Source organism: Lissotriton helveticus, chromosome 7 (genome assembly GCF_964261635.1).
Source record: "Lissotriton helveticus chromosome 7, aLisHel1.1, whole genome shotgun sequence".
NCBI classification, from domain to species: Eukaryota; Metazoa; Chordata; class Amphibia; order Caudata; family Salamandridae; genus Lissotriton; species Lissotriton helveticus.
Genome location: NC_136068.1, coordinates 309,850,316 through 309,865,285, shown reverse-complemented (window position 1 = coordinate 309,865,285; position 14,970 = coordinate 309,850,316). Strand labels below are relative to the sequence as shown.

The following is a 14,970-nucleotide window of genomic DNA, read 5'->3' as shown; positions in this document are numbered from 1 at the left end:
CACTTTATGAGACACACATTCCTGGGAATTTCATAAATATTCGAGTACAAATGTACTTTCCAGCTTTTCACAGTTCACTCTCCTAGCAACACATCCAATACAAATGTTCAATTTCAGGTCATAAATATAAAAACAACTTTAAAGAAAATCAATTGAAGGAAGCCCAGAAACGTGAATAACCATAAAACAAATATCTTAAAGTGTCTCAACAAAATTCTGCCAGATAATGAAAAGGCACAACTATCAGACAAAAATATTGTGAGGACGTATTCCCTAGAAAGGCCTTTAACACCTTACAACAATAATGCTTAAAGTTTTGACTTCGGTGAACCCTCACATATTAATTAATGGAATCCAGAGGCCCCCACATAATGATTATTCAAATCCTGGGACCCCTACTAAGTCATTAATGGAAGCTGAGGGCTGCAGCTTTAAAGCAATTTCGATCACTTGAACCTCAAAACAATACACAAAAATACAGAAGCAAGCATTCATCGAATACATGAATGATGAAATATTTGATTTAAATCCCAAACAAATATTTAAAAATCAAATTTAAATTTTCATGGGAAATAGTGAATTTTCTAAATTTAACTGAGGCCGCCTATCATCCATGCTATGATTGTTTTGATGCATGCACTGCTCACGCAAATCAATCCTAGGACAGCAAATTAATATTTAGCCTCCAATTTCAAATTCACATTTACAGACCATTTTATATTTTTCAATTTTGCTTCTTTATTTATAAAACGTTATTAATCTGTTAATAGTGTTTAATTTTCTAAGCAGACGCGGACGCCCTGAGTAGGAGTTGCAATCTCCACGGGTCCCAGGACCATAGGTTTGATACTGCTGCCTTACAACATATAGTTATAGGGCTGGCAAAGTGATCTCTTCCTTATAATTCACATTATGGTCGTAAGAAAGACGTTCACTTTGCAATACCAGTCTGTAACGAAACCCCACCTTGAAATACAGACTGTAAGGTCTACAGTTTAGCCATCTCCCCCTACACAGTACTTGTACATCTACTATGGGCTTTGATGCAAGCAATAAACATGGGCCCCTGCCTCTTGACTGGGTAGAAAAAGAGAATGATAATTAGTGTTAAAGGGGCCCTTGCCCCTATGGCATAATGCCGCTGGGGTAAATGTATGACATTGTTCTGCATTCTGTCCATCACCTGTTGTTTTTGCATTTGTCACTCTGAGTGGGGCGGGTATGCTCAGACGTGAGTCCCCTGCTCTCCATGCTACTGGAGTCAAGCTATCCTGGCTGATGAGGGCTGAAAGCCCGAAACCGGTCCTTGAATGCTTGTTTCCAGTCCAGGGAGAACCTGGCTAGGCAGTTTGGGCTGGACTGTTCCCATGGGGCACAGGGTCAAGACTGATTTGCATATGACTGGGTTCAAACTGGAATGGAATGGGACTTAGGCCCAGATCTCTGTACTGGGGTGACTGTATGACATTGTTCTGCATTCTGTCAATCACCTGTTGTTTTTGCATAATGCCGCTGCACCTGCTGCACTAATGACATCTAACCCCACCCGAAAAGAAATCATATTTAGAACAGGAGCAGACTCTTTGAATTAAGGCTTTGATTCACTCCTTTTGCAGTGCAATGAGCCCAAAAATGTCCCTTGACATACAATCTAAACATACATGGGGAAACCAACCTTACCCGGAAGTGGATCTAAAAATTAAAATGGGGCTTCCTCGTGGAATCTACCCTAAGCCCCCACATTCCTCACTCAAGGGAACAAACCATTAGGGCAACATTGAAGCCAAAAGAGGTCCTTCAAAAATTGTGTCAATAATATAGTTTTCAATAATACATTAACAATACATCAATTTCAAATATTTAATGCCCAGAAACAGGGCCTCTTGGCCATCTGCCAGTGGCGACTTTCATTGAATAACGCAGTTCCCTAAATTGTGCTTGCCCAGAAAAGATATTAGGAAATATGTAGTAACGGGATCTTCCTGCAGGGGTTTTAATTTCCCTCAACAGAAAACTTTACAATGTGCTGGCTTTTTATTCTGAAGTGATTCAAATAACGCTACAGTTTCATTCTTCTGTGTTAACACTACCACCACAATTGTTGTACTTTATTTCAGATTCCCAGTTGTTTCAAACCTGCAAATCAAGCGTGTTCGATTATAGCCACGTACTACAGTTTTTACAACTATTTTAAAACCCGCGGGGGCCATATTATCAAGACTGGGCGATAAAATTATCGCTGCTTTATCGGCAGGAAACTGCCGCTAAAGTGGCGATAATGGGCTTGATAATATGTCCTTATAAATTCCCATACAACCCCAGGTTAGACATCTAACATGGGCTTCTAAGGGAATTCTCTAGGGCATATTATCAAGCCCATTATCGCCGCTTTAGCGGCAGTTTCCTGCCAGTAAAGCGGAGATAATTTTATCGCCCAGTCTTGATAATATGCCCCCAAATCCTTTAAAATTCTCTTCAAAATGTTCTATAGACAAATCGCCATTGAAATAACATTAAAATGATTCCAAACTAAAACACTATAGCCATATTATTGCCACCATAAGGATACTGTGAAGCAAATTCCCTTGATTTATCTGCTTACATGAGAAATGCTCCTACAATATAGCGCGGAGTTCTATCAATATTTGCTATCAATCCTAAATTCAGGCCTGTATTTATCATGACACATGGAACATTTAATGATGCTGGGCAGGTCTGCATCATTGGTCCAGGTGGGCTAGACCTATAGACGATTTAGTCAACAACCCCCAACTTAGTCATAAATTCTCATTTAGGCTCCAAGTATGTAAATAAATTCTTTGTGGATATCCTGAATCTCCGGCATGCATCCGAAACTCAAGTAACTACATTAGACTAACTAGGTTATCTATTATGTACGCTGTGTAGAGGCAACAAAAACTATATAGATACGGTTACTTGTTCGCATTTCATGATTCGTATAACTAGTTATATTCATTACGATCAGCATATGCTTATGCATGTTGCACATTTTGGTGTCCCGACTATGATTATCACTCTCCAGTTTGGTTGGTGTGTTAGATGTTGCAGGTTAGACTGCGCTGTTGTGTCCTCCTTGCAATTTTATTTGTATAACCAGATAGGTTTTTACTTTGTGATTCAATGGTGTTCTCTGGTTTACAGCCCTGAAGAAGCTCTCTGATTTTGGATCGAAACGCATTGGCTATCCTCCTGTTTTAATGACGAAGAATGTAAACTGGAATACATAATACATAATATCCCTACCAGGCCTCAATCTTCTGGAGTTCTCCTTGAATTATTGGCCTATCTGAATGAGAAGAAACAGTATCTATTTTGTTTTTAATAGCTGCTTCAGGATGTCTGAGTTGAAGTGCTCTGACTGCTTCCTGGGGCAGAGGGGCAGATATCCTTAGGGGAGCTGATATCACCTACTAGCTAGAGTACTCTGGCTTTGTAAATAACAGCATAGCTCCATTGACCTGCTCCGCACGTCATCCATGACGCATTTGGGAGTGTTGCAGGCTTGTCACTTAGTGTGCGACCCATCTGTTGAGACACGGTATAGAGTCCTCTCCACTGGAGAAGACAGAAAAGTTGTCTAAGTCTGTGGTCTGGTCCTAGGTGCTGTTTGTAATTGACCACAAAAACTACAGCAGAAAGACACCACCCCGACAGAAACAGCGCAGTTCTGACTAGTAACAAAGAACATTAAACTGTGAAAAGTAATGTCCGGCAACAGCTGTATTTATCAGAGAATACTATGGAAATATTAGTAAAAAGACTTCTATACACTCCAACTACCAAGATGCACCTGAGAGAACTGTTGCAGCGGGCCTGCCAATAAATGTGTGGCCCAACTGCAGAATTGTGAGGTGTTCTCCTCCCCACTGGGGGAGCCAGTAAAGTTTGCATGAGCCGAAGGTCTGCACCTGAGCAACTTTGGCACCCCTTCCAAGTTTCTCGGGTACATATCTGATGTGCTGCTCAAGTTCCAGGTTTTTTTCTTTGAATTCTGACTTGTAGTCTTGTTTATTCCATTATTAGACAGGACTACAAGTCCCAGAATTCAAAGAAGAAAACCTGGCCTGCAGCAATTCATCACGCATGGATCTGGGAAACTTGCCAGCCATGCTTTGGGTGTTAGACTATGGTAAAGAAAGAGGGAGGCATGACAACCACAGAGGCTACTCACTTCCGGCGGGAACCAAAAGTGTGATACCCCTCATGTCAAGGGAAATGCATAACATGCAGCACTGGAACCTATCCGCAAATACAATGGAAAAATGTGAGCAGACGGTTCTGCACTACATCTACCATGATGCATCTGGAGAGAACTCTCCTGCAGAGTTGCAATTAAGTGTTGACCCCTTTATCGGCAGCCCAGCTCTCTCTAACCGCACAGGAGCATTCAAGCCTGCTAGCTTATATGCAGGGCACAAGCCCTGAAAAATAAGTGGGGGGACGCTGACGTCACGACAGGAAGTGACGTCACAAAAGGTGGCTTGCACCATCAGACTCATTGCCTCATAGGTGCGATTGCATCAGCGAGGCCAGTGCGTAAGCAGCGTTCTGAATGGGCTCCGATCTCGCCCCAGAGAGGCCAAAGAATGAATGTGTGGCTCCATTTGCTCCAGTTATCGAGCTCCCAGTAAAATAAGTGGGGGGACGCCGTCCACCCGCGTGGTACCCCAACTCGAGCCCTGCTTAAATGGCAACTCGTGAAAGCCTCCAGTTTGAAGCACTTGTGCTGATCTGGACAGTTTCCAAGGTGCATCAGACGCTCGTCACCGCCGCTGGAATGCAAAAAGGGAAGACTTTTGTTTCGATCAAAACACGGATGCTCTGCGTATGTCTTCCATGAGCCAGCCATGAAATAAACAAAGCTCCTGACATTCAGAAAAGCCTTTGCAAGCTTGTTATTGTTCGCGGCGTGTCTGCGCCCGACCTGACAGCTGAGCAGCAGCACGGGCTGGATTACACACGTTTAGTGACTGACTATGTGATAATATTTGCATCTGGGGCAGGATTCCTTTGATTTCAGTCATGCAATGTTAGACTCCAGATTGCATAGGTTCAAATGTTCATTGACGTTTGCACCATGGGATATGGTGAAATCCGGGGTATGCACTGAGTGACCGGTGCAAATATATTTATTTTTCCATCAGTCTTTTAGTCCAAATGTCTGGGCAAGAATGCAGTGCAATATCATAAACGGGACATGAAAATGCCAGTGCGAAATTGCACCGCTGCAAACCACGTAATCCAGCTCGACGTAAGGTGCAACATACCGCGCGCTTTGCAAATGTTATCAATCCGTCACTCAGGAAGTCACTGGCTCCCCCGGGGCACTGAGTGATTGACGGCCGCGCGCTGCTTCCTGTGCAGTCGTGGAGCGTTCGCTTGATTACTCCTGAGCGGCCACTCGCTGCGCTGGAGCAGGTCTTCACTATCCACGTGAAAAACGAAGCGCTTGATGCACCGTTCCCGCCTTTAGGAGCTATCAGTGTGCGGGAAACGGAGTAGCGCCGCGGCCTGCGTTTGAAATATAAACCGCTAAGTGCAGGAACTCTCAGGATGAGACGAAGCTGGCAGCATAAGCTGCCTGGCATCCGTCGGGGCGTGAAATATGATACGCTTGCAGCGCCTCTCTTACATTCAGGCGCTACCAGAGTGAGTAGCGCCTAGTACCGCCGCGGGCTGACACCAGCCGGGTCTAAAAATATGAAGCGCCCAGTATTCAGGGTTTGCCAGAGTGAGCAGCAAAACGCTGCGGTGTAGGCCTGTCGCCAGATGGGACTTGAAATATAAAGCGCTTGGTTCAGCTTCCTTAATTCAGGAGCTACTAGAGTGAGCGCCAATGCGTGGCAATGCTGCCTGACACGGACTGGGGCGTGAATGGGTCTCTGGGGCTGCTGCCACCGATGGAGATCTGAGCTCGGAGACGCACTCGGCGCCCTTACAGAGCACTGAAGCACTTTACAGAGAGTTGAGAGGGGCAAAGAGTGGATCCTCCCTGACCCTACTTTGCAAGGGCCTCTCTGCAAAGAGCGTAGAGAAGTGAATTCAGAGCTAGGACGACCAAGTAGCATGGGGAAATTTATTTCATACAGGGAAGGGGGGAGACAAGTGAGGCACAGAAAAGACTGAACATAAAGAGAAGTGGATAAAGATAACAAAAAAAGGTAGAGACAGAAAAAGGAGAAAGAAAGCGGAGCAAAATGATAAATGACAGGAAGGATAGGTTTGAAGTCACGAGAAATGAGAAAATGAGAAGGGCAGATAAAATAGGAAAATATAAGGGAAGAGAAGTGAGTCGCAGAGGAGTAACCGGATAATGTAGCGCGGAAGACAAGGCGCCGAGAACAGAAGGAAGAGATAGGGGGATAAGTAAGAGCTGAAAAGGGAAGCGAGGCGAAAAGATCTCAAAATGAGACAAGGAGGGAGGGTACGGCAAGAGAATGTCAGAAAGTACAGCGAAGTTAGAGACGTGAAGGGGGAGACAGAGGAAGAGAGAGATGAATAAATTACAAAATAGGAAAGAGAATAAAGGAAAAGTGAATGGAAAAGAACGAGAAAGTGTGAAAAGACGGATGTCGAAAAGGAAAGAAGTGGTCAAATTCAGTCAAATGTGATAGAGAAATGTGAAAGTGGAGAAAAGTGCAGAAAAGTGCAGGATAATGATATAGGGATGAAATTAAAAGAAACGAAGACAGGACAGGAAATGATGATATGAAGAGAATAGGGAAATTCACAAAAAGGGAAAAGGCAAAAGAGAGGGAAAGAAAGTCGAAAGCGAAGAGAAGGGTAAAAGAAAAGAATAGGTGAAACTGGAGAGAGAAGAGAGAAAGGGATGAGGGGGTGAGAGGGGCTAAGACACGGGAAAGTGGGGATTAACTTCAATATAAGGTAGAGTCGATAGAATGCAGAGAATGGGACGAGTGTGAGGGAAAGTAATATGAAGATAAAGGCGAGGAGAGAAGGAGAAAGAGATGGACGATAATGGTGAAAGGAAGAGAAAGCAGAACGTGAAAGACGTGAATTGAGAGAAGTAGAGAAGGGGGGTGCGAGGGGAAGTTACGGAAAGAGAAGGGAGAGAAAGAATAGAATGCAGAGCACGAGATTGAGTGGAAGAGGAAGGGCATCGGAAGAGAAAGCGCAAACACGGTTAGAGAGGGAAAAAGAAAAGAAGGGAATGGCGAGGAAATGAAAAATGGGAAATAATCCAAGCAGAATGTTAAAAGGGCATCGAAAGAACGCAACGACAGAGTCGGCGGGAAAGCGAGAGAGGAAAGGGTGCTGGGGCGAGAGAGACAGCGAACAGCAAAGGGGCCACAAGGAAGGGGAGAGGGTTGAAGTGAAGGTGAGGAGACACCGGAGATTCACGATTGCTGGGTGCGCAGCAAGGCACAGCAATCCCAATCTGCAGGACGCGGAGCTCTCTGTGAGGGCTGCGTTAGTTTAAAAGGCAGGGGGGGGAGACTCGCAGCCCCCACACCTGCTGGAAGCGGTACCCTGATGTTAGACTGGCACCTGTGCTGAGACAGCGCCCCAGAAACAAGAGGTAGCAAAACTGTGCTTATGGAGGTGCCAGGGTGTTTTTTGGGGGGGCTGCGGGGGCTGTCTACTCTACTCACTCAGCGTCAAGGACCCCTCGTCCCCGGGGCCACAACGGGGGGCGTGAAGAAGAGACAACTGAGGTTTTCATACACCACACCGCAGATTCCAAACCCAAGTACCAGCTGGGTCGTCTCCTAAAAATGTTGGATGTCACAGTGTGTGTGTATGTGGGTGGGGGTGGCATAGCCTGGCAAAGGGGGGCAAAGGAGGGCGAGAAAGGGCTGAAAGCGACGGATAATAAGCGGGAATTGAAGGACGGACAAATCAGACGTGCTAAAAGTTGGGTTTTATGTTATGCTACGCTATGCTGTGCTTTGGTGTGTTATGTTGTAGTGTGCTGTGTCGTCACGCTATGCTGTGTTATGTTATGCTACGCTATGCTGTGCTTTGTTGCGTTATGTTGTGGTGTCCTGTGTCGTCACGCTATGCTGTGTTATGTTATGCTACCTTGCGGTACGCTACGCAACGTTACGGTATGCTATGTTATGGTATGTTCTGTTACGTTACGTCATGTTATGTTACGTTATGTCCATCTGGGCAGCCCATTTGTAAAGGTCTCGTAGCCTGTGGTTAGAGAAGGGGCGAGAGAGTGCCATGGGGAGCGGTGTGAGGGTCGGGGAGAGGAGGGGAAGACGGTGATAGAGGTCCGTCCCGGGTGGTAGGGTGGCAGGAATGTAGAACAGCGGAGCTGTTCCCGGAAATGGAGAGAGCGCGAGGCCGATGCCCATGGGCTGCAGCGGGAATGGAAGAACGGGGCATGGGGGCGGGTGGTAGACGGGGGGGATAGAGCTGGCCATGGGAAGGGCCAGTGGGTGCGATGGGGGTCCTGGAGGAGGAGGTGGTCTGGGCCCAGGGGTGAGGCTGAAGGAGGATGCGTGTGTGTGTGTGTGTGTGTGGGCAGCTAGAATGAATGTGTGGGTGAGACGTGTAATGTGATCTGGGGGCACAGGGGGGAGGGAAAGAGACGAAATTGGATATGATGCCAAGGTTAGAGGAAGAAGGGATACAGGGAAGCGTGGAGGGAAGGGACAAGGGAAAGGAGGCGGAAATGGTAAACGAGAACAGAGAGAGTGGAGAGAGGGGTGTGTTGAGGGAAGGCAGCCTGTGGTGAGAGGTGGCGCGGAGGAGAGTGTGAGGAGAGGGTGGATGGAAGAGCGGTGGGGAAGGGTGTTGGGGCATGAAGAAGAAAGGATGGATGGAAGAGAGGCGGGGAAGGGTGTTGGGGCATGAAGAAGAAAGGATGGATGGAAGAGAGGTGGGGAAGGGTGTTGGGGCATGAAGAAGAAAGGATGGATGGAAGAGAGGTGGGGAAGGGTGTTGGGGCATGAAGAAGAAAGGATGGATGGAAGAGAGGTGGGGAAGGGTGTTGGGGCATGAAGAAGAAAGGATGGATGGAAGAGAGGCGGGGAAGGGTGTTGGGGCATGAAGAAGAAAGGATGGATGGAAGAGCGGTGGGGAAGGGTGTTGGGGCAGGAAGAAGAAAGGATGGATGGAAGAGAGGCGGGGAAGGGTGTTGGGGCAGGATGAAGAAGGGATGGATGGAAGAGAGGTGGGGAAGGGTGTTGGGGCATGAAGAAGAAAGGATGGATGGAAGAGTGGTGGGGAAGGGTGTTGGGGCAGGAAGAAGAAAGGATGGATGGAAGAGAGGCGGGGAAGGGTGTTGGGGCAGGATGAAGAAGGGATGGATGGAAGAGAGGTGGGGAAGGGTGTTGGGGCAGGAAGAAGAAGGGATGGATGGAAGAGAGGTGGGGAAGGGTGTTGGGGCATGAAGAAGAAAGGATGGATGGAAGAGAGGTGGGGAAGGGTGTTGGGGCAGGAAGAAGAAGGGTGCAGAAAAATTAAATGGATGAGTAGAGGGATCAGACGAGGGAGCAGGCGGAGCGGATGAACAGATGGATGAATGAATAGAAGGTGCAATGAATGATGAAGGAAGGAATGACCATTATAGAGCTTGCTTGGTGTTCAGATGGACGGATGGACTGACGGACAAGGGCGCCGGGAGAGGGTGGGGTGAAGGGTGATTGAGCATGGAGTGGGTGGAGGGAGCGCTGGGGGTACCCGGGGGTGTGGGTGGAGATGATGGTGAAAGGATGAGTGGGTGGAAAGTGATGAGGCTACAAGGTGAAGTAGAGACTGGGATGAGGGTAGAAGGGGATGTAGGTGGAGTGAGGGATGAATGATTTATGGAGTGAGGGGTGAAGATAAAAGGAGAGAGAGGGTGAGGGGAGAGTGATGATGGAAGAAGGAATGTGAAAGTCCTACTGTGGGGAAGGGACGGACCGAGCTCTGTCTCGGGGTCTGCTCCCCTCTGTCCTATCACTTCGAGCACTCCTACTGACAGACAGCCGCGGCAGTGCCGCCAACAGCCTCACCCACCACCACCTGCCACCTGCCCCCTCCACTGCAGGGACCTCTTTGGCCAAGCCAAGCCCCCTCCCCACATCCTACCTCTGCCAACACGCCCCCCCCCACCGCATCCAGCCCCTATCCACACCCATCCCTTTTCAGGCCCCTGGCCTGAGACAGACCGTTCAACACATTTCCACTGGCAGGATGACCTGTCAGCCCCAGACGTCAACTGTCAACAGGTCACTCAAGCCCCTTCTCCACATCCTAGCCCCCCTGTGTCTCTTGGCCTAGTGCCCCCCCACTCATCCTCTGCGTGCCCCCCCCCCCCCCCCCCCGGCGCAGCCTGACCCCTCCCCACGCGTCCACTGTCAGGATCCCCCGACCTGAACTGTCAGCAAGCAGCCCACCCATCCCCCCCCCCCCACCCCATTCCCCGCAGACCCACTGAGCCCCAGCGACCCCCCCATTGTGGCCTCTCCAGCCGGGCTGCACTCACCATTGGCCGAGATCTGGTTGTCCCACTGCGGGTGCCCGCCCTGCCTGGAGGAGACACTGAGCTGGATGTAAAGTCCCAGGTAGTGTAGGATCCCCAGCGTCACTCCGAAGGCTCCCATCTTGCTCCCAGGTGTCTGCGCTGTCTCACATCGGGCGGCAGAGGCGTGAGTGCAGGCGGGGGTGGAACGAGAGCCCGGGGGTCCCCAGAGCAGCCGGCGGCTGAGACCTGCCTGCTTGGAGCTGCCTGCCTGCCAGGAGCCGCTCACTCGCGCTCCCACACTGCCGCCACCGCCGCTGCTGCACTCCTTCACATCGGCGGAAGCATCCCTCTGCCTGCCAGTGAAGCGTCCCACATCCCCGCTAGGCGGAGGGATCTGACTGAGTGATTTATCATCAAAGTTTTCCAGGGCTTTGCATTTTTTTTTTAAACCATAAGGACAACTTTGCAGCTGGCGCGTTTTTTTTGTGTGCATAAAGGTGGAGCGAGTGGGTGTCCCGGGAGTCAGGAAGACTTGCCAGACCTTTCATTTAATAATAATATTAGTAGCAGGTGCTGATGCTCAAACCGTAACTACCTTCTCCCCGCTACCACGTGTAGTCTGACGTGTTTGTGTAAGTCAGTGCTTGAAATGGAAAAATAGAAGTGTAGGAACTCTGTACCAGAGTACCTGCTTGTGTCTGGGAAGTGCCGGTACTCTCCAATTAAAAGTATTACATTTCTCTTCAGAGGTGCCAGTACGCTTCTTCTCAAAATAAAAAAGTGCCGGTACTCAGTACTGGACAGTACAGGGCCATTTAAAGTACTGGTGGAAGTGGGATTCTCCATTATATGTTTCCACACCAGAGGTTATGTAACATGTCTGCCCAGGTGTATGCAAGCTGCAAACCTCATTAAGTATTTCCGTCCCAGATGTTGAGCGCCTTTGGCATCCTTTCCTGCCCATCTTCACTTTCTCGCCCACCAGGGGTTAAGTCAGGTCTCCACCATATTCTCTGCATTTTTACACACAGGTCTGTGCAGCAGGTGCATTAACCCTGCGACCAGGGCTTTAACTGGGATGAAAAAACTGGGGGGGAGGGTCTCTCAAAGGGGCGTGACCGATGTCATTAGGGGCGTGACTTAAAAACACGTAATCTAAAGATCTGTGCTTAGTATAGTGTGCCGCTCCACTTGTATTGCACCGGTGAGACCCGGCCCACTTAAAGCCCTGCATGTGACCCATTGTGGAATGACTCAGCCAAGTGATCTGCGGCATACTTACAGACAGTGGGCCTCGTTTACGGCAATTTGGCGTAGGACAGCGCTACAAGGCAGATTGCTGCGCTGCTCTACGCCAAAGTGAAAGGGCAGGAATGCACGTATTTAAGCAAAACGGTGTATTCCTGTCCTTTCTGCCTGCGCTGGCGCCTTTTCAGAAGCCTAGCGCCAACGTAGGCACCCTTGCAGTGCACGGGTGCCTCCGTTGCAGGTAGGATTGTTTTTGTGCAGGAATTGGCACCTTCTTTCACAAAAACTATCCTAAGAGGCGTTTTCCTTTTTAAAATGTGTGCTGCAGGATACAACACACATGGAAAGAGGAAAAAACGAGGATAAATTACATTATTTCTCCTCATTACGGCTCACCTCGGGAGGCTTGCGGATCGAGGTGAGTCGTAAGGATTTGGCCCTTCCTCAGGTTTGAATGTTTTTGTAAATCTGGACAGCGTCAAATTCCATGGGTGTTACGTGGGAAAACACACTGCAATGCCCTTGGAACGCCTCCGGGGTGAAGAGTAAGGCGACGCAGCAATTTGCACTGTGTCGCTTTACTCATTCATGGCGGGTGGCGTTGTGCGGCTTCATAAATCTTTATGAGAGCCCTGCGTAACGCACGTACCACTTTATATAGAACAAATGTAATGCAGGGCTCTCATTATTAAGCCCCAAGTTTATGCCGCAGGTGCACCATCCCCCTGGGTTATAGCCCTAGGCAGTACTTGAAATGGAAATATGAAAGTGCAGGTATTCAACATCACAGAGTTACAGAATGGATGTATGTCAGTACAACGTGGTTGTTTTCAACGCGGTACTTTACATCGCAGATCTTACAACACAAGTCGTTACAACGACTTGCGTTGGAGGGTGCGGATTTCGGAATCTTATAATTTTATATTCCAACACCAGTCCCCATAACAGTAGGGAAGGTGTTGGAATATAAAATTACAAGATTCCTTATCCCACAGCGCCATCCAGCGCAAGTCGTAGTAACGACTTGCATTGTAAAAGACGCCTCGTAACTGCACTGCGGGGTAACATCCGCGTTGTAAAGGATGTTCCCCTACGGAATGCTACTGAGATGTGCCGGTACTCTCCCATTACAAGTACTGTACCCTTGCTAAGATGTGCTGACCCTTTCATATAAAAAAAATTGCAGGTGCTCAATGCCTGTGAGTACCTGCCCACCTAAAGCACTGGTCCTGGGGTACAAACATGTGGTCTGCGAGTGGCTACAGTTTTGCATTGCAGCCGGAGCCTTTACCCGGTAAGCTACCTAACCGGCCCCTACGTATGAAGATAGAAGGTCCCGAAACAGGCAAGGCGTGTGATGCCTTTTTTTGTTGCCATTTGTTATCGTTATGGAACTCAATACTTGTCTGCAGTTTTCCTATCAATAAAGGGATGACAAATCTCTTCGTCCTCGCGTGGGCGCTACGCGGCCTCCGCGTGCACAGAGACGACACGCGCTTTCGGTTCACTTGCAAACCGCTCAGAGCAGCGATTGGCAAGGTCTCTCGGGGGAGCAGCTTTCAGGCACCACGCTCCACCCCCCCCCCCTCTTGATAAATACATGGAGATATTGAAAGGTTAATCAGCACAGTACAGCTGTCTCCTATAGAACATTAGAGCGTGGGCTCACTAGACGTTGACCTAACGCAAAGCTAACATGGTGGCCCTCACATATGTTCCTATTAATGGTAAAGAGTTGCACACCTTGGATATCACGGTTGTACCTCCCACCACTGATTATCTTCATTCCATTGCACATCAGTTGTACTTCCTACCTCTGATTATCTCCATTCTACTGCAAATTACTGATTCTCACTGTTGTACTTCCCACCACTGATTATCTCCATTTTACTGCAAATTACTGATTCTCACCGTTGTGCTGCCTATCACTGATTATCTTCATTCAATCATTCTATTGCACGTCAGCTGTACTTCCTACCACTGATTATTTCCATTCTACTAAACATCACTTATTCTCACCTTTTTATTCCCTACCACTGATTATCTCCATTCTACTGCGCATTACTGATTCTCACAGTTGTACGGCCTACCATTGATTATCTCCTTTCTACTTCACATCACTGATTGTCACCTTTTTACTGCCCACCACTGATAATCTCCATTCTTCTGTGCATTACTGATTTTCACCATTGTACTACCTACCACTGATTTTCTCCATTCTCCTGTGCATTACAGATTCTCACCATTGTACTACCTACCACTGATTATCTCCATTCTACTGTGCATTACAGATTCTCACAGTTGTAGTGCCTATCACTGATTATCTCCAGTCTACTACACATCACTGATTCCTACCCTTGTACTACCTACCACTGACTACCACTGGTTATCCCCATTCTACTTTGCATAATGGAATCTCACCATTGTAGCGCCTACCACTGATTATCTCCATTCTACTACACATCACCGATTCCCACCATTGTACTACCTCCCACTGCCTATCACTGTATATCTCCATTCTACTGTACATCACTGATTTTCATCATTGTATTACCTACCACTATTTATCTCCAGTCTACAGCACATCACTGATTCTCACCATAGTATGGTCTGCCACTGATTATCTTCCTTCGACTGTGCATTACTGATTTTCACTGTTGTATGGTCTTGTCCACCATTGATTATCTCCATTCTACTGCACTTCACTGATTCTCACCATTGTACGGACCACCACTGATTATCTCCATTTTACTGGACACCGCTGATTATCTCCTTTCTGTTGCACATCACTGAATCTCACCATTTTACTGCCCGCTTATGATTATTTCTATTCTGAATCTTACCATTTTACTGTCCGCTACTGATTATTTCTATTCTACTGCGCATTATTGATTCTCACTGTTGTTCTGCTTACTACTATTTATCTCCATTCTATTACACATCAATGCATCTCACCATTGTACTGCCTGCTACTGATTACCTCTATTTTACTATGCATTACTGATTCTCATTGTTGTACTGCACACCATTGATTATCTCCATTCTATTGCGCATTACTGATTCTCACCATTGTAATGCCCACAACTGATTATCTCAATTCTACTGAGTGTTACTCATTCTCATCATTATATGGCCCACCACAGATTATCTCCATTCTACTGCACATTACTGATTCTCCTCATTTTACTGCCCGCTACTGATTTTGTCCATTCTATTGCGCATTACTGATTCTTACCATTTTACTGCCCACCTCTGATTATCTCCATTCTACTGCACATTAC

General features: G+C 47.6%; 1 protein-coding gene across 1 annotated transcript in view; it reads right to left on the bottom strand.

Moving 5' to 3' along the window:
* The window catches only part of VSTM2L (V-set and transmembrane domain containing 2 like), a 348,873-nt gene extending 338,254 nt beyond the window's left edge, over positions 1-10,619 (bottom strand). The window contains exon 1 of the mRNA XM_078652115.1: positions 10,463-10,619. Within this exon, the coding sequence (XP_078508241.1) occupies positions 10,463-10,580 (118 nt within the window). The 5' untranslated portion in view covers positions 10,581-10,619. The remainder of the gene's footprint in view (positions 1-10,462) is intronic.
* Between the last annotated feature and the right edge of the window lie 4,351 nt (positions 10,620-14,970).